This window comes from Tetranychus urticae, chromosome 2, assembly GCF_039701765.1.
Source record: "Tetranychus urticae isolate SD_2017Ah chromosome 2, NJAU_TeUrti_SD_1.0, whole genome shotgun sequence".
Taxonomy (NCBI): Eukaryota; Metazoa; Arthropoda; class Arachnida; order Trombidiformes; family Tetranychidae; genus Tetranychus; species Tetranychus urticae.
The window spans coordinates 10802669-10827074 of NC_142959.1; the positions used below are offsets into that span (position 1 = coordinate 10802669).

The window sequence follows — 24406 nt, forward strand, 5'->3', positions numbered from 1 at the left end:
AAGAGTCACTTGAAAACCACTTTTAAAACTCTATGAATGACTCACAGCTTGATGATTATTTCTCGGTTAATCAAACTCGAAATCAGTCATCTTTATCTCAGTTAAGAGAGTCCAATTGTCCATTTTATTGTATAGCTTGTAAGATATACTAAGATATCAATTTTCAGACAATTTAAAAGTGGTTTTCAATACATTTTGCATCGTGATTTAAACCTATCTTGGAAAATTTAGTGCTTTATTTAATAAAATGATTAAATCTATAAATGACTGATTTTTTTTGAATATTTGATCAAAGCTGTCTAAATAACAGTTACTAACAGTATAAGAGTTGAATTATAAAAAACGTATTTCGTTTATTGTTTCACCTTAATCGCCAATTACAATTATAAAACATTCAGATACAGCCTTATTACATTTGAATATTTTTTATCATTTTAAAATGGATTATAAATAAGAAAATGTGTAATAATTTTCGTCGTATCAATAATTTCAATAGAAATAATATATTTAACGGATGTTCAATAAAATATCACTTGGAACATCTTCTATCTTTAGTGATTCAAATTGTAGTGCAATTTTAACCAATTCTCGTAAAGTATCGTTTTCCACCTTTAATTGAGAAATAATTCTATCTCTTTTCACTTGACTGTCTTCATCAGCCTCTATTGCGTCCATCATAACTTGTGACATATCTTTGATTCGAGTTGAGAGTTGATGTACAGTTTCAGTTGAACAACTTGATTTTATCATTGGCATTTTTTGACATTTCTGGTAATTTAAGAATCGGCACACTTGCTGGCGATATTTACTCATAATCAGCTCTAATGCAAATTGATGATCCTCTAAAGCCATCTTAAGTTGAGCATTCTCATTTTGAAGTTGATTCAATTGCCGGCTTTCAGTTATGATCGCTGAAGTTTGACTTGGATTAGGATTATCTTTTGAATCTTCATCTAAATCATCTATAATATCTTGGTACTGTTTGGTTGAAAAAAGGAAAATTAGAAATTAGAAAAGGTTGATCAAGTGATTCATGTTTTGATCGAAATGCGTCAACTTACCTCAACCATTGTGACTGCGGCATTATTCAAGAAAGTCGCTTTGCACAACAACTGGTTAGCTGTCTCTTCATCTTCAATCAGCTTTTCATAAAGATCTTTGGCATCTTGGACAATCTTGTTGATATCTGATATCTCATCATCACTGGAAATAGAATCTGAATCAACAAAAAAAATACAGGTTACAAAATCAATACGTGAATCTAAATTGATATGAAGTAACAGAATATAAATCCTGGAATAGCTTACCATTCATTTTGATGAAAAGGTAAAGATTGGAGGCCAATGGATAGAAAGTAAACCACTGAGATTCAAAATTATGAATGAAATGTCAAGTCCAATTTGTGAGGATAGCAGATGAGGTCAATTGGTCTTTCTTATGTGGTTACTCATAGATGAACAAATGTACCCAAGAACCAGTTTATTGATGATTGGTGAGCATTAAACTCAAAGCATGAAAAACTGTATCCGTGGCAGTAGATATCAAACCATAATTCGTTTAATTGTGTAAAGCGTTAGTGATATATGCATCGATAAGCAAAATAGCGTCAACAAAAGCGTTCCAATTGAGAGAAAAAATTTAATACACAAAAAGTAAACGAACCAAAATATTGTTGTGAATTTGATTAGTGTTTATGTCACCATAGTAACCAGTCTCATATGTTAAGTCTCAAAATTGTTTCCTTTCTTTCATGTTATCCACATTTGATTTGTTTATAAGTTTCATTGTGAACAAGAAAACTGAACAACTTCGACAGGTAATTATTATAATAATTTATATATATTTTCAATCAAGTTTCTGACTCTCTGAAGGAATTTTTCATGGTTTCTGTTTCTTTGTGTCTTGCTTTGTCTCATCTGTGTTTTTTGAGCTTCAAAATTCAAGCCGATAATTGCTACAATTTTTGAGCTTGGAGCACAACTTACAACGTAGATCAATTGCCTTCTTGACAGTTATTCCTGATTTTAATTTAATTTGTTTCTAAACCATTTAGATTGATTCCAACTGTTATTCAACCGCTTTTAAATCAAATTTACATCGAGATTTTTTTTAAATTCGCTTAAAAGACTATCAAGTTGTGAAATGGCGATTGAAGATGAAATTAAAGATAAATTGGAAACGAAAATCTTTCGTAAGTTGACTTCAGGCCTTGGTGGTTGCATCAATACAGGAACTGTTTACGAAATCGACGATGGAGCAAAGGTCTATGTTAAAAGTAACCAGGCTCCGGATTCCGGTCTCATGTTCGAAGGAGAGATGTTTTCATTAGAATCAATTGAAAAAACCAAAACAATTCGAGTACCAAAGCCGAAATTTACAATGGATTTCACAAATAGGGATGAAGGAGCTGTTCTTTGTATGGAGTATATCGATAAAATGGTGGGACTGTCAAAGTACCAAGATAAGTGTGGAGAGGAATTAGCCCAGCTTCACATTGATAACATAAATCTAGAAAAAGTTGAGAAAAAATTAGAAAATTGGGTTGGTAAAGAACCTGAAAGACAGTATGTAGATAAATTTGGTTTCGATGCTGTTACTTGTTGTGGTAAAATACCTTTAGTAAATGAATGGGTTGATGATTGGATTGGTTTTTACGCACGTAACCGTTTAGACGTTCAAATAAGAATGGTTCAATCTGATTATGGAAATAGAGAAATTGGTGAATATTGGTCTGCACTTCAACTTAAAATACCCAAATTTTTCAAGCAAATAAGCGAAATTCCAATCAAACCATCTCTTCTTCACGGTGATCTATGGGGTGGTAATGCTGGCGAAACAGAAGAAGGTCCCATAATTTTTGATCCAGCTTCATTTTATGGACATCATGAATTTGAATTATCAATTGCAGGTATGTTTGGAGGGTTCCGTCACCAATTTTACACTTCCTATTTCAGGACAATCAAGAAATACCCTGGATTTGATGACAGGCAACAACTTTACCAATTATTCCATTACCTTAACCATTGGAATCACTTCGGTGGAAGATATGCCCAGCAAAGTCTAAATTTAATGAAACAGCTCTCTAAGTAGCAAAAAATAGCAGAAAATATCTGTATAATTACCTTATAAACCAACCATTTGTAAAAATATTCTGTAATTTAATTGTTTCATTGTTTTCAACACCCAATCTCACAATTGAGTGTATAGAAACAAACAACAAATCTTTCCAAATATTGACCACAAAAAAAACTAAATCAAAGTTTATACTTGTAACACATTTGTTGGCCCTAAAGCCATGTTAAAAATTTGTTAAGCGCCAATAAACAATGTAAGAAAAAATAATAATAAAATTGTTTTAATAAAATCTCGTTAATTGTAATCAAATGATTGAGTTAGAAAGTTTACATCGCATGTGTTGAAAAAGTGAGTTGAATATAAATATCCTCAAGATGGCGGTGCAAGCCAAAGCTAGCGACATGTTCAGAGGCTCACTGAGATGTTGTTTGACAGCTAAACTCGAGGAGATTGAGCCAGTCAATGAAACAGCATCCTAATAGTGCTGTTGTGGTGAGAGAAGAGAGTGAGAAAGAGAAAGAAAGAGAAAATCTAAGTGTTTGCCAGTAACAATTACAATTTTGCTCAGCATCTTCACCATCATCTTCATCACCTTCATCCTCATCAACATATACCTTCATCACCATCTCACCAGCTTCTAATATCAACAAACAGCAACAACAAGAAGTAACAGTAACATCAACAGCATAATAAACAACATCAACAAACCAACAACAACATCAACAATCAACCTTAAAACCAACGACTAACATCACACTCAATATCAACACCAAAAGACCACCGACAACGATAAAAGTACCTTTAGTTGATAACAAGTATCCAACGGTTAAACACAATCTTATAAACAGTTTTACAAATATCAGGATGCCAAGGAAGAAACAAGATCGACCTAAACGATCAGAAAGTAAGTTTTATTTTTGTTCGTTGTTCTATTTATCTGTATAAATTACAATTAGCTTAATATGGTTAAGATGGTGATTACAATTTAAATGATAGAGATGTGAGTTATGAGAAAGTGAAAAATGTTTTTTCAAAAAAAGGGACAAAAATAAGATCATTTTAGTTGTCATTTTTGCTCTCAACTAATCTATCGTTTTTATTTCTTCCTTCATCTTCTCCTCCTTTTCATTTTCCGCCTTCTTCACCATTACCATCATGATTATGATGATGATTATCATCATCATCTTCTTGATCGACCCAACAATAAATTTATATACATTTATATATATAAATATATGAGTTCTGCCAAGAATATTCTTTGTTCAGAATTCTTGTTCCAACCAATTCTTTCCTTCAGCTTCTTCCTCCTATTGCTTCAATCAATCAAACAAAATATATCTGCTATCATTAAGATGGGCTCATGACAGAATGAAATACAAAGAGGATGATGATAAACTTGAAGATGATGAGGATGAAGAAGATAAGGTCATAAAATTAAATTACTATCTTGAACACTTTTTCGAGTCATTTTTTTTCTCCTTCTCCTCATCTTTTCTCCTTTTAACCATCTTATATTCACCAAAAATCCATTTGAGTACTTAATTTATTCTCATCACTTTTGATTCTCATCATCTTGATCATCTTCATCATCATTACCGTCAACCGATAATTTGTTAAAATGATTATATAAAGGCAGTTAAACATTCAAATATGATCAGCTGAAAAATAAATGTTGTTCAAGTGTTAAGATAATGAGAAAAGAAGAAGAAGAAATATAAATTTTATTCATTTATTATTGTTTCATAGTTAATGATAGACAATAAATGAAAGGTTCAATATCAAATGTAAAAATCAAATGCTATTACTTATTGCATATCTCGTAGCCACCCAAAGATGATAATGATGATGATAAATGGTAATATTATTGATCGCATTTCAATTTGAAAAATATAACAACATTGACATTAAAAATAATCTTTCATTGTACAAGTTACAACAAAGACAAAATTATGATTTTCCCTTGAAACCAAAAACTTAACCCTTTCACTTTTGTTTACCTTTATTCAGGTGAGATCCCATTGGATTTGACGGTTAAAAAGTCAGACGATGATATTGACCCAATTAAATTAAGTGAACCTCGATCATCATCCATTTCACCCGGAATTGTTAGTTTATCAATCTTTGTTTCGCCCAATCCAAAAGGCAATAAGACGCCAACACAAGCAAATGCACCGACAACAACAACAATATCCCGAGTTTCAGGATCAGTGAATAATTTCAAATCATCTGGGAATAGTAAAAGTACAAGTAAAACCTTGAATAATGTAATTCACTCCTCGTCTTCAGTTAAACACTCAACTAACAATGGAAATGATTCAAGGAGTACAAAAGAGGGAACCCTGAGTGGTCCTGCAAGTGGCAGTGGTGGAGGTGCCAATCGTCAAAATCCATGGCAAACTCAATGGATTAATCGTTCCTCTGAACAAAATCGTGATGTATTCACCTGTGTTTGGTGTAAAGATAGTTTCAGATGTTTAGCTGAAATGACTCAACACATGAAAGCCTCACCTAGATGTGGTATGGCTGGGATGCAACAAGCAACCAACACTGTTGCTCCAGGTTTAACCAGTACAACATCAAACTCATTATTATCTTCATCCTCTTCATCATCATCCTCCTCATCAAACTCACTAACCACCACCACCACAACCACATCAACAACAGGTACATATCCGTTAATAGTGCCATCCATAGCTGGACTAGCAGCTTCATCAACAGCCTCAAGATCAACAACACCAACATCAATAGGAACTGGAACAAGCACCAATAAAGGAAAATCAAATGTCGATTTACGTGAATCTCTGTCAACCCCATCAACTCCCTCATCAATAAAAAGCTCATCTTCCATTTCTCCCTCACTCCATCATCCCAACCAGGTTCATCATCATTCCTCTTCCTCACCCAACCAAGGACCCACTAACAGTAACTCTGATAGTAACAATTCAAACCTGCCAAATCAAAATTCAACCAAAGAACCGATGAGCTCATCTGTTTTAGCCAAAAACAGTGTTAACTTACCAAGGAAACTGGTTCGTGGTCAAGATGTTTGGCTTGGACGAGGAGCTGAACAAACTCGACAAATACTCAAATGTAAGTTGAACCCTTTTCCTTTTTATCAACACTTGTTGACTATCAACAAAAGTCATCTACTTTGCTGTTACCATCACTGCGTGTTGATGGATACCAAAAATCACTATCATTTCCTCTGTTCACCAATGAAAATGCATGATTTTCAGTTGACCATAAAGATGAGTGCTATGATGATGAACAAGGAAAAGCACAAGAAGATGAAGAATGATGAAAAGAAGGGGAAAAAAGCTCAAAGTAGATTCAGATTCTCACTCACTTATAACCACATCAATCAAATGTAATGGTAATAATCAACGTTAATAATAATATTATTACACTCAATTGCGTTTCAATTTTCATCATTTGCACTCATCATTATCATGATGATAACAGTAACCTTAAGTTGTTAACAACCTTTCGCATTTCATTTAGCATTACATTATTGGACAATTTTCATGAAAAACCTTTCTTCGATTCCATAATTGAACAGACAAAAATGAACACAAAAAATGAAATATTCAATTAATCGTACCTTGATTGGTCTAATCAATGGAAAGCAGAAAAGTTAACATTAATTAACCTTAACATTTGAACCTGCAAAACACAATTAAAAGTGAAATGTTGAACGTGATACAATTAAATATTGAACAATTTTATTGATTAGCAAAAATTTTCAACTTTTCACACACAATTTGTTAATATAATAACAATTTGAATAATTATTGCAGGCAACAGCAAAGACTTATTATTATTATCATTTCAATGTAAAGTTATCTTGAAAGGTAGATCCATGTGCATTTGAATGATATTTAAAGGTAAAAGCTGAAAAGGTAATGAAGATAATTAACCTTAAACATGCAAACACAGATTAACAATGAATTGAATTGAAAGTCACCAATTCGTCAATCAATTGTAAATCATTTCTTTCTCTTCCTTAATAACCTGATCATTGAAGAAAGAAGACGAAGACGAAGAAGGATGATGAGGATGAAGAGAAAGCCGAGGAAAAAGCAAATGAATGAAAAGGCTACCAAAAAATCCATCAATCTTCATTCAATTGGCTTCTTCTTCTTCATCTTCTTTGAATACCAAATTGGAATGATTATTTTTTGCTTGATAACTTGACGGGAAAAAGGCAAAACTATTGTAAACTGTTATTTATATTTATCATCATTTTCATCATCACCATCACCATCATCTTCATCATCATTATCAGCATCACCAACAATCACCAGAAAAGGTCAAAGCGTATGTCAAAAGACTAATTTCAGGCTTTTTTTTGTGTGTGTGTTACTTTTTTTGTCATCATCTTCACCATTTTCATGTTTATTTGTTGAACCATTTTTTACCTTTCCATGTTTGATTCAAATGTTAGTCAAGCTTTCACATTGATCTGTACAAATTGTTGATTGTTGATTCAGATTGTTGTGATTATTATTAATGATTTACAATTGAAAAAGTTAAATTGAAACTTTGCCTTCTTTACTCCCGATCAATTTGTTATTACATTTGATCAATGGTTTTGCATAAATACATTAAACTGTCTCAGCATTTTTGGCCTTTTCCAGTCTCTCTTTGTGCAAAGGTAAAGATTTGAATGCGTTTCTTGCTTTGTGTCTGTCTCTCACTATTATGTATTATTTGATACGGTTATCTGCTTCATCGAAGTTCAGATGACTATTGCTTCGCTTTGGTGAATTTAACTAATCGTCCCTTTGAATCAACAATTAATCATTTTGCCCACCATTTTGTTAACCATCACCATCATCATTATCATCATCATTATTTAGCTTCATTTTGTCCTTTTTTGGCTTTCGTTTTTTAATACACTTTGTATATACGCTTTTTCATATGCATATTATCTGTTAATTTATGATCATGAAAGTGATATTAATACTTTACAGAATAACTTACTATTATTATTATTATCATTAATGCAATTCCCAGCAATCCAGCAATGAATTAATATCATTTTGCCTTTTGTACTTTTTATGTCACTCAAAAATAACGTTGAAACTATTAAAGATGATCAATTGTTGTAAGGTTTTTTAAGTAAAACAAGTAAAATGATCAACAATTTTTCCTATCATTTTCAAGGTAAATAGCAATGTTCAACCATTTAGCAGAAGATAATCTTACGATTAAGTTAATCATTATCTTATTAACTCGCATTAAGAGTAAGATTGATGTAATATTTGACTTAATTTCATTGGAATATCAATTTGAACAGACAAAAAAAGGTAAAATAATTAACATCATTTTAACCTGTTTAACAACCTTACAGTCTTAATCCTTTTCAATCAACCAATCACAACAAGAAAACCTGTCGAAGAAGATGGAAGATAAAAGAGATGAAAAAAAGAGAGTAAAAGGTAAAGAGTAAGTTAACCCCTTAAGGGATGAAGAAAGTAAAGGTGAAAAGAAGATGAAGATGAAGAGAGAAGACATTTTCCTTTTTTTCATGTTTACTCTTCTTTGCGCTCATTTGTGTCAGCTTTGAGCTGAAATTTGAATATGTATTGGTCAGTTTTGTTAACTTAAAGGTGATTGGGTAAGAAAAGAAAGAAAAGTCATCCCGATCATCATTATCATCTTTGTGTATTGAAAGGGTTTCGTTAAAATAGGAAGCAAAGTCATCATTCAACTTATTGTAGTTGTTCATGTTTTAAAAACCATTAAAATCAGTTTTTCTTTTAACCTTTTTTTTCTCTCTCTCTCTTCAGTTCTTGTGTTAGTTTTGAAGATGAGAATGATGATGATGATGATAACGATGCTGTTGTTGCTGATGATGATTATAATAGTAATGAAAATAATGATGAAATGTCTTTCTCCTTCCTTGTCGTTCAAACCCAAAGGAATGATCGATTTTACTCAAATTTCTGTCACATTTTAAGCTAACCTTTTTTTTCAATCTTTTGTTAGTTTACCTTTATGTGTATCTCTCTCTGTGTTGTGTGTCTTTCAGTGTTATATATCTACAGGTAAGCCAATTGTCATTCTTGTTCATCTTGTTCATCCAATAGGCCATGATTTATATTCCTTTGAAGTCCCAACCCATGAAGCAAAGGAGGCGAAAAGGCGATGAAGATGAGGATGAAAAAAAGTGTAACAAACATTATAACACAAAAAGTTATCCAAGAAAAAAAAAGAGAGCAAAAAATGCTTCTTTTCTTCCTCTGCTTTTTTTCCCTCCTTTATTTGTGTTCCAATATTTTCACTGATAACTTGTTGTAAATGAAAGAAAAAAAAGGTCGAAAAAAGATTTTTTGACAAATCATAAATAACTGGACTTAGCAGTTGTTATTATTGTTGTCCAACATAACCCAACAATTTGATTTTGGTCAGTTGATCATCAACATGATCAGTTAAACTTAAATTGATGATGTTCACATTTGATCAATGATCATTTCAATTTTAATGGTTTATCAAAATCACAAAATTTCCTCCTTTTCTCCAACATTCAACTAATTTTAAATCATGCAAATAGTTCAGAATGTTCAGAGTGAGAAAAGGCAAAGAATACAGAATGAATATCATTTTGTTAACCAAATTGAAATTGTTTAAAACATGATAATAATGGCGATATGATTAAGTAGCAGCTACTTTAAAGGGTAAAATATGCTTCCGTGAGCGTATAATGTTAACAATCAATTGATGAACAATCACGAAACTGATAATCGCAAGTCAATTTTGCGGCTCAATTTTTTGTTCTCTCGCCATAATATTAATATCTTTGTTTTGAGACAAACAAGTTTGGTAGTAAATTCAGTGAACTCAATTGTTTCGTTAATTTAATTAATAAATTATCTTGATGGTCTTAGCAGCAGAAATTTGATTAGCAAATTGTTTAATGTTGAAGAAAAGGAAAATGTTGAAATTGAAAAGATTTAATGTTGATAATGATTTACGCTTAAAGCGTCAATTTTTTGTTATTGACGATCATGAAACTAACGAGCGAAAGCAAAGCTGACAGAAGATAGAATGATTTATCTTTTTTTTTCTTCTTCTCTTCTCTTTCTTTTCCTGAAAACAAGAGAAGAAAAAGAAAGAAGAAGATAGATTCTATCTTGCTCTTTCTTCCCTTTTACCTGTCAGTCTGTCTAATTATTTGTCTTTCAATCTATTTACCTTTAAGATGATAATAAATGATGATAATAATAACGTTGCAAGAACGTTTCTGTTGTCTTAAAACAGTATTAGTCTTTTAACCATCTTGCAGTATCAAACACCAGGCCAAGTTAACCTGGTCATTACATTTTTGTTCAACAATCAAATTAACATAATTATTACATATTATCTATTTAATCTAATATCGATAATAGTGGGTATCGGCCTAATTTGTTGTTACATTAAAAGGTATGAAAATGCATGTCGATCTGGTAAAGGTAAGCTTAGTTGACCTGTTTTGTTTTTTACCTTTTTTTACGCTCATTATAATTGATTTTCAATTTGAAAAATATTTTTTTTCTTCTTCTTCTGTTCATTTCAAATTTATTATTACAACTTGATGAATGACTTGATCTTTAACATGATCAAGATGATGATTATGATGATGGTTTGCAATGATGATCAGGATTGAATAGCCGTGAGAAAGTAAAATCTCATTGGAATCCTCTTTTTCCCTTTGAGTTGGTTAATCAAGATTCACTTTTGAAATGTTGAACATTCGGTGTTTAATTAATTTAGTTTCAGCTATATCATTTAATCACGAAGGTTTCAAAAGATATATTTCTTTTGCTGTAGCTAATGATTATCATAAAAACGGAAAAGTTTATTATTTAAAGTTTATTATCATTTCAATTTGCAATTTTTCATGCATTCAAAGGTTTTTGCAAATTAACAAAATCTTTACAATTAAACAGAAGAAGAGAAACATTTTTCAAATGAAATGATCAATTGATTTCAATCATTAATACAATCTTTATCATTCAATCTGAATTCAGAACTTGCATTGTACAAACTTCAAGGTCTGAGTTGAGATTGATCCATCATCTTATCAGTTTCAAATGAATTGATGAATGATGATTTAAATGAAGTTGGTAGGTGGGATGAAGGATGATGCAGAGAGGCCTGACAATGCCTTAAAGTTTGACCTAAACGATCAACTCTCTAGGTGAGATGAGGTGACTTGGTTAAGGGCTGATCCATGAGAACTTTACTTTTCATCTTTCCCAGAATTATTAGTCTCATTCATTATTATAATGTTATTTATTCATTTCACTGATTTATGAACTTTTTTTCTTCAACTTCTTGTCTGCTCAGAGTTGGCGTTTTAACCATTTTTTCCCTTGAAAATTCAAACCTAAATCAGCTGTAAATCATAATCCAAATTAATCAGTTTGCCCAACTATAATCATTTTTGCAGCCTTTTTTTGCTTCTCATTTGATTAATTAAAGCGATAAGAAAATGATGATCATTATATTATTATATTTGACTGATTTAATTCCTAAATTCCCTGATTTATTGACTTATGCTAATATCAAATGGTTATTTGCAATGTTTAAGGTGTTCAATTGGAAGAGCCCTTTAACCTGGAAAAAAGTTAAATTGTTGAATTGACAATTATCATGAATACAGATTAAGTTAATAAACAAGTCAGCTAACCAAAAAATTAACAATTCACTTTCAACTCTTTGATTGATTTTTATATGTACATTTGTATAATCTCAATCAATTGCCTTTCATTTTCATGATCCATAAATTATGATTGTTTCCCGAAGTTCAATTCAATTGTAATATTTAAAGATTGCATGCTAATTAGAATGAGTAAAAATGTGTTTTTTAAATTACACTTTTGCATCTTTGGCTACATTTAAACCAATAATTCATTGTTAATGTTATGCAAATGTTGATGTTCAACCTTTACCTTTTCTTGCAACTGATTTAATGAAACAAAATTAAAGCTGAAAAATTGTAAAGATTTGCTAATTTTACTCAATAACAATTTAAATTGTTCAAGGTTTACAAGCATTTAGTTAATCATTTGTGCTGCCGTCATTTGATATTGAAATTGATAATTCATCTTGAGATGTAATTGTTAATGCGAATAAAGAAGAAGACAAATGATTAATTGATTTGAACAATCATTTAATAACATTTTTCTCATTACATTTGACATCTTCAATCAATATCCTTATTATCATCATCATTATCATCATCAGTTTGATTACCTTTTAAATTTGGGAAGCAAATGGATGAAAAAGGGAACAAGAAAAGTATAATGAAACTTTGAAGATAATATTGATTTAAGAAGAAAAATGATGAAGAAGAAGAAAAAATTGGAGAGAAAAAAAACAAAAGATCCATTAAAATGAAGAGAAGAAGATGATAATGAAGAGAGTGAAGATGAGAAAAGGATGAAAGATGTTAACATTCATTTAATAATTGATAGTGAAATTACGTGGGTTGAATTGACTAGGTCGTTTGTTTGAAGCCTGTTTTCATTCACATTTCAAATGAACTTTCATTATCATCCCAATGATTCCTCATAATACCCTCTTCTCCCTCTTCAATCAACTCAGTGTGCTTATGAAATATTAGACTCTGTCATGATATATTCATTTTTATGTTATTCATCTACTCTTCATCATCATTCCCATCATCCATTGACCCAACCATTTACTTTGTAATTGCAATAAATCACAGAGTAAAAAAGGCGGACAAAAAAAGTGAAAAATTTTTACCTTTTTCCATTTTGTATTATTTTGTCCATTTCGGGTTAGGTTATTGATGGCTTTCTTGTTGATAACTGTTGTTTTTCCCTTCATCATCATCATCATCATCCCTAATCTTCCCTTATCTTCATCTTGATTCGTTGTGTTGGCCAATGTGTATGCACTGTTAATGATGATAATTCTGATGTTTTGCTTTTGCTTGTTTGACACTTTGAAAGGGAAAACCAAACATGTAACTTTAACATAAGGTGAAGAGGATTGATATTAATGGTATTGAACATGATTCTATGAACCTTTTTGTAGGTCAACAGGAATGGATGAAGATGATGAAGATGGGGAAATGATGTTGATGATGAGAAAACAAAATACTCAAAGAAGAAGAAGAAGAAGAAAAAAGTTGAAAGACAAGAAAAACAGAGCAATAGATTGATGAATGTATACAATTTTATTGGAACATCGAGGAATCTATTGTCATCATCTTTAACCATCATCTTCTTCATCTTTATATCGTCCTTTGAAGACAACAAGATGAAGAAGATGAAACAAAAACATCAGAAATAAGCTCTTGATGTTCTTCTTGTTATTACTGTTTATCTCAATGATGATCTGAAATTTATCTGACATATCGATTGATCGACAATCGAACATCAAACATTGTCAAAATGTCATCTTATTGCCTCTTTGGCTTCAATCATTCTTCATCTTTATTAACCTTTCTTTTCATCCGACAATATTTAATATTCAATCAATCCTACGTTTTTGGCCAACAATCAAATCAAATGTTCACTCCAAGATCAAACTCAATAATTGCAACGTAAAAATCAAATAGCAACTCAAAAAATAGTCAAATCAAGTAAAGATTGATAATGAAATGAAAAAGAAAAAATTCTCAACCCTTTAGCAGAATTAAATTGTTACAATGTGTTCGTTATTGCGGTCAATTATCTTAAGTTGATTAAGAGCTTGTCCAAACCCTTAAAGAGGATTGTAATTGCAACATTGGTTTAGTTGAATTAACGATGTTTTATGAGAATCAGCTCAATCCTTGCAAAATTTTGTCTCGATATAAAGATATAAGTCGGTTTATCATCGAATCCGAAGAAGTCTTTGAATGATTTTCGTGATTTTTGGACTTAATAGTAGTTTACAGCTTAAACGAGTGAACCATTTCATCGATCAACAGTTCATCGAGCTGCAATAGCTGCTGAACAAATTGAATTTGGCAAACTAAATTAAGCCTCCATTACAATCGGATCAGAGAGCATATCGATTCTGAAGATGAATGCACCTGTGTACCTTTCATCAGAATCAATAACATTTGATGAACTTGTATTTAAAACTTCTATTTAGTTGAATCTTTATAAAATATAAAAGTTGAAACTCTGAACAATCAGTTTCAATTGAGAGTAAGAAATGCACAAGTCAACCATTCACAATATTTTGAAACACTCTGTATTGAATAAATTTTCTTGCTTTTCATTCTGAATTTTATTCAATAAAAGTGAGCAATTTTGTTGAATCAAAACCATTTCATTCAGTTTGGTTAAAGATAATCAAACATCAAGTTGTTAGATTCAATTAGAGTCACAATTATTGATACATAATCGTAGCTTTTTTAAACAACTTTACATCATTTCAGGTGTTGAAAAAAGGTAAATTTTGAGTCAAAAAGCAAGAAAAAAATGTTTCAATCAAACCACTGACAGGCTTGAAATTTGCTGTTGAACAAAACAAACATTGTAAGATCAATCAAACAGCAATAATCATAATATTTTGAATGACAAAGAAGCGAGTTTTAATCTTTACTCATCTTTACTCATCTTTGTATATTTTTGTTGACATCATTGATCCATGATAAAATTCATTGAAATGTAGAATGCAAAAAAGCAGGGAAAATGCGATTAACATGAAAAAGATTTGAAACTGAAAACAAAAACATTGTAATCAATTGTATCGTTGATTCGTTATCATCATAACTCTCATTATTTCCATCATTCTCATCACTCTCCATGAAGATAATAATGAAATGAACATTTATTTTCATCTAAACTGTGTATTGATTTTTATCATTTAACGACTTGGTGACTTAATCAAGAATCAGAAGGAGGCCAATTTAAAAGCAGCTCACTCATAATGATGATGACTTTCAATGATATATTTGCTCATATTATTTTTGTTCAGTTAAACAACCACCATTGATGATGATGATGATCATAATAATAATGATCATCATCATCATCATGAAAAAGAAAAGACAAGTTAAGCTAAAAGAATAAGAAAAGAGTATTCATCAACTTCTCTCAAGGGACAAATTGCTTCCAATGATGAACCGTAACTCGTTGCTTATCATCCATTCTAGCGCCCTCTTTATTCCTACTCATCATCATTATCATCAACATCAACATCATCAACATCAAAATCTTCTTATTCCCTGTCATTTCTTATCAATTTCAACTCCTCAATACAACTCAAGAAAAAGCTGGAAAGAAAGGAAAATAATGAAAGCAAAATTACAACCAAAATATCGATCCCATTTTTAAGTTATAATATCATTCGACTCCCACTTTCATCCCCTTTTTGTCTCATCAACTCTTTCGGTGTAAATTTTCACCATTCAAAGGAGAAAAAAACGGAATCAGAAAAAGTTATCAACTGAATGTGGAGTAAAAAAATGTTTAACTTTTATTTCTTAAACCAGGAATGCAAACAAAACTCCCATTTTCACTCCCAATCTGATTCCCTCAACTTTTTTTCTGTTTCATCTTTTCATTATTATTATTGAATAAAAGTCTCTTGAGCTTTCAGTTTTCAGATTTGTTTAATTTGCAAATTCATTTTGCAAAAACTCAGATAATTCCTCGAGTTTCCAATTGTCCTCAATTGAATCTTTCCAATCAACTCAATGTTGGAAAGAAAAGAAAAGATTTTTTTTCTCAATTTTTTTCCCTCACAATTTGCTTACCTATTTGCTGACATTTTAATCAATTGAAGTCAAAATTGCAATTGAGCAAAATTAACTTTTCAACCTTTCTGTTTCTTCAGGTTGATCAAAATTGATCAAGTTTCAGTTGGTTCTCAAGATTATTATCAAGATTATGATAAAGTTTCATGTGTGTTGTGTTAATAACTTGATACACACAAGTGATAATTAAATTTATACCTTTTCGTGTGATTAGAGTTTGGGAAAAAAGGAGAGCAAAAGTTAAATTAATTATTACTGATTAACAATTATTTCAAGTCTTTCTGGTCTTTCAAGTTACTTAATTTTTTGCTTCAAAGTTACATCCAACGTTCACTGATAGATAGTCAATATAAATGATGATGAATATCTTCAATTAAATGTTCAATTCATCATTGATTTGTCACCATGAAGAGAACGCGAAAATTACTTAACATTTAATATTAAATGAATAAACCGTTTTGACATGAAACCATCATCATGATGAGGCATCATCTTTGGCCGTTTGTCATCTCTCATCTTGATCGTCTTCTTCCATCAAAATGTCATTAAAATTTGATGAAAAATACTTAATACTTATTATAATGTACAGAGACTGAGAATGAGAGGAATGATGATAAAAAAGAAAGTAAATAAGAATGATGATTTCTTGTTTCCTTTGAGATTTGAACATTAAAATGGCTTAAAGGTAAAATTTGTGAATATTGTTACTTTGACAGCCCCAGTTTTACCTGGGGGTAAATTTTCACTTGGCCTTTTCTCCCTCCTTTCAAAGCTCAACTTCCCACTCTCCTTTCAATAGTAATCATAATCATCATAATAATGGCATAAGTATCATTTCAGTTTCACAATTTGATCACCATTTTCACCACCATCATCTTCATTTTAGCTCATCTTCATGTCGATCCTCATCTTGATCATCTTTCTTCTCGTCCCTTGATTCACTCAATTATTGACCATCAATCGCCTTTTAATAAATCTTTGCCATTACATTTAGATAGTCATCTTTTAAATCTTGAAAAATTAGCCTCAAATGATGTCAATTGATCCCAATTAGATTTAATCATTGAAATGCAACAGATAATTTAATATTAAATGGGTTGATAAGCAAATTGTTGAACCTAAATCATGATGAAACAAAAGATTCTGGTCAAATTGAAAAACAAATAAAATCTCATTTACCCAAAAAACCATTCAACTCTTGAATTGAAAATGCCTTTTTACTGGTAAACCTTTAAAACCAGGCAAAAAACTGGTAACTTTACCAAAATTTCAAACAAAACGATTAACTAGTTAACCATTAATAATCATTTTCACCTGAAAGGTTTAACTTAACAAACAACAGTTAACAACAATGATATCATTAAATCAATCAATGTTAGTTAAAATACAATGAGAAAACCGGTAACGAGGAGAAACACAAAACAACAAAAGTGACTTTGTTTATCCTCAAGGTAAATTGATATTTTACATCCACAGTAAATAGTTTAAATGATGTACAATCCTGTTGAGATGATGATGGATCAGTTGATCATCATTATCATCATGGTATTCGTCTTCCTTTCTTGTTATCATTTGGCGATAGTCATTATTGTGAATTGCAGGGAAAAAAACGTTTTTAACTGTTCAGTATTTTTGTGTTCACTGGTTTAATATTGATTAAGGTTAACCAAATCTTAATTTTCATTCACCTTTTTTTTGTTGTTCTTGCGTTCATAACTTCATGATTAACTTGCGTGCAAAAGGATGATGATGATGGGATGGAGATGAGGATGAAGAGAAACAAATCAAGTTAATTTAACTCAACCGTGTTAACAATACAATAATCAATTGTTGCTATTGCCGTTTGTTTGTATGATTAACAAAAAATTGTTTCTCAATGTTGTTGTCCTTTTTCAATGTTGTTACCAGTTTATGTAATATATTTTTTGAGCTTGAAATGAACACACACACAAAAAATAATACAAAGTGAATGATGATCATTTGCCTCAAGTTAATCACGATTTTAAATTAACAACAATTTACAGTCAACAAAAAAATACACTTTTTTCTTGCCTTTCAAATTTGTATTTCAATTTCCGTTGATAAACATTACCATTTCAATTCACATGTTGATAATTATTAACAATATAATGATTATTAATGGTAATGCAGAGTAAATTTCAATCAAAAATAGTTAATTTATTATGTTAATTGTTAAAAAATACAATAATGATAGTCTATACAGATTGTAATAATGAAATTGTCCCTTCTCTTTTACCGGCAAATAATGGCGCCGTTGGTTTTCTGGTAGGGAAAGGGATGATTCATTTGGTTGTTTTTTTCATTTCCTTGAGTTGCCATTTTGTTTTTCATCAAATGTTATGTTTAATTTAACAATTTGAATCAAATATTTATATTTATTGTTATTTGTTATGCTACCTCTCACTGTGATTAACTATTGATTTGTATGCGTTTGTGGGTTCAAAGGTTTCACTTAAAATAAATGGGTATCCAGCCAGTCAATGTTTGATGAGAAAGTGTCATTCTAGAAAAAGGTAAATCTTGATTTATGAATTGTGATTTATGTCAAATTTCATCCACAGAATGGATAAGCTATTTTTTGACAACTTTTCCTTTCCAAAAGTTTTCTCTTCCCTCTTCCCTCTTCACCATTACCATCATCATAATCATCATCAGCAACAAAACATGAACATCATTTTGACGTGAAATCATGTGCTTCTTTGCCTTCATTTATTTCTCATCATTTTTACAGCGCCTTCATCATCATCTTGGTGTCATCATAAGGTGATAGATGTGAATTAAGCAGGACACAGACAAAGTTGATGGTCACCATGAATTCATGATGATGGAAACGGTTTCAATCTAGATAGATTGATATTACTTGGTTTTGACATTTATTTGACGTACACATCAAAAGATAACTAAATTTCTGGTCTTTCTCTTCAATCTTTTTTTGGCTTTTCACTTGATCACCAATTTGAATTTGAGTTTGAGTAAATTTGCATTCATTAACAGATTCTGATTACTGATTTTATTATCAATGAGTCTTTCCCAATCTCAATAATATCTTTCCCACAATTTAATTTATATTTTTCATTAAAATTAGTTACAAAACAGCGCAAAGCTGACAAAACTGTCAATGATAATTAGCCCAACAAATCAATTATGAATAACCTTTTTTTTTGTGATTATGTTTTTTTTGTAAACCAGCTGCTTGTTGATTGTCGTTGCTGCATTTGTTTGCAAATATAAGCTGAAAGCCTGATGATGCTTTGATTATTATCATCATTATCAACAGCAAAAATTACCCTTCAACCAAGGAGCAACTGAAAAAGTATATAAAGAAGTGAAGGGAAAAAGATTGTTATTACTTGATCAAGATTGATTAAAATCTCATTATATTTAACCTCAAAAGTACACTTAAACTTGAACCAAAGTCTTGATCGGTTTAAAACAGTTCAATCAATTAACAATCAATTTAAAGTCACTCATTTAAACGATTAATTGTCGATCTCAATATCATACTCATTTCCAATCGTCTAATCGTCAGTGATATTAAAACAAAATTGGATCAACAAGAACCTCCGGAAATAATAAATCTTATTAATACCCTGTTTACTCAGGAAATAACAATTTTTCTCCTCTTCCAATCCAGATTAACACAATCAATAAACAATTGAGATTCACCAAAACAATTGTCTATTTAATCAATAACAATTAACACCAAAATGTTACCCAACACTTAACACCAGTTAACCTGTTTACATTGAAAATCAAATATTGAAATGTTCCCTTGATCTTGACTTTGGCTGATGATTCTGACTAAAGATTCTGGTTGATGAATATGATCTTGACTTTCAAATGATGATGTGAATTTATAATAACAGTTGATGTTTAAAAAAGGCCAATAGGTTAAACATTTTATTTGTTTATTTGCCATCTAATCCGTGTGGTTAATACTGTAATCAATACATATTGAAGGCAAAGTGGATAAGAAGATGTAATGATATTGGCAAGATTGAGAGAGATTTTGGCAACCATTGATTACCTTCTCATCTTGATGATGATTATGATGATAATATTCTGTAAGAAAGAGTCTAATTATATATCACAGAAGATGAGAGAGAAGAAGAAGGAAGAGAAAAGGAAGAAAAGTCAGTGGATGTTGTTTGACAATTGATTGATGGAGATTTTTAGGAGGACTCATAAGATGAGGGTGGTAAGAGTGAGAGAGAATCGAGTTGATTTATGTGTCCAACCAAATTTTGGAAGTGAGCAGAATGGGTCTTGATGATGTTGATGGTCCTGAAAAAGTCCAATGAAACCAGAAAACAACTTTTCCTTTTCTTTCCAAATGCAATCCAATTGATGGTCAATTCATCAATTTTACTTCTAATGGGGAAAACAGCGTAACAACAAGACGAAAAAGACAGAGAAACAGAAAGACTCTGGTTACTAGGCCCGAGGGAGTTTTCATTCTTTCTCTCATTCTCTTTCTTTTTTTGTGTCAGTGAGAAGATCTTGATGATGATGATGATGTTGATGATCTTCATTTTCATTTTCAGCTTGAGCTTCTTTGAGAAGCTTTAAACTGCTTTGGGTCAATGCTAAATGAATGAAAGGCACACTTAAATTGGCGAAAGAAACGAAACAATTCCTCTTGGGATCCATTGAAATATACATTCGCTTTTTTTTCTTCTTCGCTTTAACACAACAATAACAAAATTCGTAATCATCATTAATATCATCTACTTTTATCGTCATTTACATTCTCATTCTCATCAACCATCATCAACTATCACCATCAGGATCATCATCAGTATCAAAACTTTTACTTTCCTCATCTTTTTTTCCTAGTGACAACTCTTTCCTTTTCCTAGCTTGACGCCCTGTCATTTGCAAATCACTTTGAGTTGCTAGTAAAAGAGAAATGTCATCATCATCTTCATCATCAGGCATGGTGATGGCGGTGATGAAGATGACGAAGATGAGAATCATGTTCATCACCTTATCACACCATAATCTTCACCATTATCATACTTTGATATCATTTCTTGAGCCTAATATGGATGAAATATGAGTGATAAAAATCGATTCCATGTCCGGAATAAGTTTATCATCAAAAATGAAAAGATGCTGATGATGATGACAAATAGTGAGTGAGTGAGTGCAAGAGGACAATAAAAGTAGCGATAAGTAGCAAGACAAATAAGCTAGATCAGCTTCTCAAGATATTGAACATTGAAAAGTATGTTTGAGTGAGAGCGAAGAGGAAAGGTAAGAGGATGATAAGAAAATCATTAAATCATCACAAGTCGAAGAATGTTTTCCTTTTTTTTCTTTCTCCTGGCGAATGTTTCTTTTTTAACTTTCTGTTCGTTCCTTTTTTGCTCGTTTTGTTTACTTTAAATAGATTCTCTTCATTTAGTTCCATGTCAATGATTCCATAGATTCCATATCATCATGTTTTTCCAACTCCCCCAACCTCCTTCACCAGCATCTTCCTCTTCATAGGTCTTGCTTGTTTCTTGATCATCTTTTATCTCTTCTTCTCTGTTTCCTGTCTCCTTGACTCCGAATGAAACATTTCATGTTGATTCAAGCACAAATTGATATTTTCATCTAATTGGAAGAAAAAAAAGTTCTTGTTCATTTTGGTTGCCATATTATTATTATTACTTACTCACTTACTTGATAAATTGCAATCAATCAAAATAATAACCAACAGACAGCTGAGAATAAAGCTTAATGATAACTTTTTTTATCATATTTACTATCGACAATGTCTTCGTTTTCGTTCTTACCTTTCTCTTATGTGTAACCATAATAATGATAATAATAATAATAGAAATAATAATAACCCGTCATTCCAATCAAACAATAGGTAAACACTCTTCTTTCTTTATATTTCTTGTTTTTACCTGTCAACTACTCACAATTGAACATCAAACCATCAAACAAACAAACGGTAAATACACATCAATCAAGGTGAATAATGACTGATTGATGGTTTGACGGGCAATGAGTAAAGATATTCCTATTCAATTTTTACACTTAAATATACATGAATATATATCATTCCAACTGATCAAATTAAAGAGAGTAACAATAAGTTCCTATTGATTGTTGAAGAATCGTCTTTTTTTGTTTTGATTTTGCTTCATCCTTCATCAGGTTGACACATCCAAGTTTGGTGTGAATCAAAAGCAAAAAGTTGCATAATAATCAATTCAGACATTCAGGTTGTTCATGATGACCTTAGATACGCATGCATGTAAATAATAGTTTGATTATCAGACACATTATGCTTTCGTCTCTTCACTTGTTAACAGCAGATTTTATCAATTGAATTTGTCCGACAGGTGAAACTGAAATGATATAAATTAGCATTGAATCTGAAGAGAAGAAAGTTAGAGAAGATAAAATAGCTGATTTGAGTAAACAAAATTGTGTTGACAGTAAATTGTCATCAAATTGTTGTGGTTAGAGTGACAAAATGTAAAAGATGTAACTTAACCACTTAGCGTCATGGTTCACCATTACTTACATTTTGTCTTTACATCGCTCATATTATCAAGTGAAAACGATTGAATTTGTTGAACTGGGCGTAAAATTTTTGGCGTAAACCTTGATCAATATGTTGTCCCTCATGAGACTGTTGATCCATTTTTTCACTTTCCCGCTTTTTTATTTTCCTGCTTCTTCTCTTCTCCCTTTCTTTAGCCCAAGGAAGGCTGTAAAAAAAAGAAGATGAAAGAGGCTGATCTTTTTTGCTGTTTTTTAACACAAAAAAAAACCAGCAACCTTTCAACAACTACCGTTACCTTGTAACCTTCACCTCCTCCCCTTACCACTCTGAAAAGCCTGTTTCATTCCAATATTTTGACAAGCCTTTTGACTTCAACCAAGCACAAAATAATACAACCAAAACAAGCCTCACTTAACTGTTCATTTCAAAAGTTATTCTCTTCTTTACTCCTCTGTAATGTATACAAGCATACATACACACACACTCACTCTCACTCACTTGCACTCAGGGAAGACAAAAGAAAGAGAAGATGAGATGAAAGCAAGCTAAAAAGAGAGAGAGGGAAGATGAAGATATTTGAGGAGAAGTTAGATAATCTTTTCTCCTCATTGATGTAGCAATATCTTGATTTGCTTCCCTTTTTTCGCACTGTAACCATTTCGTCTTCAGATATCAACAGCTCTAGACTTTATTATCATCACCACATGATTTAGTCATCATCATGTCACTTATTTTAAAACACAATTGCCTACAAAAAAAGGTTTGTTCACTTGATCACTATTGAAATTGAACCTGTAAATCAAGAGAAAGATAGAGAGAGGATAAAAGTAACAAAATTATTATCAACAAATTTGCTATTAGTACATGACAAAACAAACCTTTTAAAATAAAGAGTAAAACCAACATTCAATTAAACCCACAGAGTAACGGCAAAAGATGAAACAAAAAGACAAAGACCACAGTGAATAGATGGAAAGACACAATTAAACACAAAATTGAAACATACATAAACAATTACAAGACCACAAATCTGTTTTAATTACAATAAATCGTCAGAAGATGAGAACAAAGCAAAAGAGTGAAAAAAAGCCAATCATTATTTATTTTTCACCTCATTACAAGAAATGTCTTGTCGTCTACCATCCGTAACCGCCATCTAGTGAATAAAAATAAAATGGAGCAAAATAAAATTGAATTATCAAAAAGATTAGAAATAAATTCAAAAAGTAAACAAGAAATTGTAATTATCATTAAAATCAAGTGAAATCAGACTGAAACAAAAGAAGTTGTTTCAAAGCAAACACTAAACGAGCATCAGCAACAAACAACAACAGTAACAACATAAAACCAATTGAAATGGTGGGTAATTTTTAATCAAAATGCCTCATCAAAATAATAACAGCAGCAGCAACAACAATAATAATGATCATTATTTTTACAACTCACAAAGACTAATGATAAATAAAATAAAAAGGCAAATGCAAAGAAGTAGTTGAAACAAGAAAAAAAATTAAATAAATTACTTGAAAAGCCAAAAAAAAACAAGCAAAGGAGATGAAGAAAAAAAAACAAGTTAAATCAGCATACAAAACTCACCTTACATTGCTAAAGCGTAAATTATCGGCTATTCTTGCCATTCTTTCCTATTATTATACTTTATTATCATCTATATATTATCCTCCATAATAATAATAATAATAATGATAATAAAAAAATAAAAAGTAATATAAATAATATAATAAATAAAAATAAATTCAGAGCCAGAAATGATTATCTTTGTACAAGAGTTGAAGTGAAAAGAGAGCAGCAGCAAAAAGAGATTGAGTGATATTTTCAAATCATCTTTGTGTCATAGCATAATTTTACCTCCTTCAACTTCACCATCATTATCATCCTTCTCATCATCATCATCATCATTCTCTGTGTACATTCACTGTGTGTTTCCCTGTAAAGAAAGTAAATGAGCCCTGCAGATATAAATCACCGGTAATGTTTCACTTCCAGTAAAGCTAATACATAAAAGACTTGGAATGAACTGGGAGTGAAAATTATGAGATATTTTCTCACTATCACATTTATATTGACTCCCGACTGAT

At 31.0% G+C, this 24406-nt stretch overlaps 3 protein-coding genes and 1 long non-coding RNA gene across 6 annotated transcripts in view; 2 read left to right on the top strand and 2 right to left on the bottom strand.

The window, feature by feature from the left end:
- Positions 1-328: 328 nt before the first annotated feature.
- Positions 329-1682, bottom strand: Fgop2 (Fibroblast growth factor receptor 1 oncogene partner 2). The gene is made up of 3 exons (XM_015926454.3): positions 1308-1682; positions 1062-1216; positions 329-978 (listed from the first exon to the last, which is right to left on the bottom strand). The coding sequence occupies exons 1-3, from the start codon at positions 1312-1314 to the stop codon at positions 508-510; spliced, it is 633 nt and encodes a 210-aa protein (XP_015781940.1). The 5' UTR covers positions 1315-1682; the 3' UTR covers positions 329-507.
- Positions 1683-1753: 71 nt separating this feature from the next.
- LOC107359867 (ketosamine-3-kinase) lies at positions 1754-3379 on the top strand. Of its 2 annotated transcripts, none has more exons than XM_015926453.3 (2): positions 1754-1816; positions 2054-3379. In XM_015926453.3, the coding sequence occupies exon 2, from the start codon at positions 2143-2145 to the stop codon at positions 3088-3090; it is 948 nt and encodes a 315-aa protein (XP_015781939.1). In that variant the 5' UTR covers positions 1754-1816; positions 2054-2142; the 3' UTR covers positions 3091-3379. The 2 variants fall into 2 exon arrangements, with proteins under 2 accessions (XP_015781939.1, XP_025016161.1); XM_025160393.2 differs by having other exon boundaries at positions 2127-3379.
- Positions 3380-3496: 117 nt separating this feature from the next.
- The window catches only part of LOC107359795 (uncharacterized), a 30657-nt gene continuing 9747 nt past the window's right edge, over positions 3497-24406 (top strand). For both annotated transcript variants that reach the window (XM_089267472.1, XM_089267473.1), the window contains exons 1-2: positions 3497-3979; positions 5083-6165. In XM_089267472.1, the coding sequence (XP_089123598.1) occupies positions 3940-3979; positions 5083-6165 (1123 nt within the window). In that variant the 5' untranslated portion in view covers positions 3497-3939. The remainder of the gene's footprint in view (positions 3980-5082; positions 6166-24406) is intronic.
- Positions 18140-23736, bottom strand: LOC107359798 (uncharacterized). Its single transcript, XR_001568159.3, has 4 exons — positions 23189-23736; positions 22329-23102; positions 21473-22176; positions 18140-21403 (listed from the first exon to the last, which is right to left on the bottom strand). It is a non-coding gene; the product is annotated as an uncharacterized LOC107359798 (long non-coding RNA).

Excerpts from the sequence above, each read along its gene's own strand:
- Fgop2 (XM_015926454.3), bottom strand. Across the intron at positions 979-1,061 it reads CCGCAGTCACAATGGTTGAG|TACCAAGATATTATAGATGA; the intron begins GTAAGTTGACGC and ends TCAACCAAACAG.
- LOC107359867 (XM_015926453.3), top strand. The coding sequence starts at position 2,143 with ATGGCGATTGAAGATGAAATTAAAGATAAATTGGAAACGAAAATCTTT.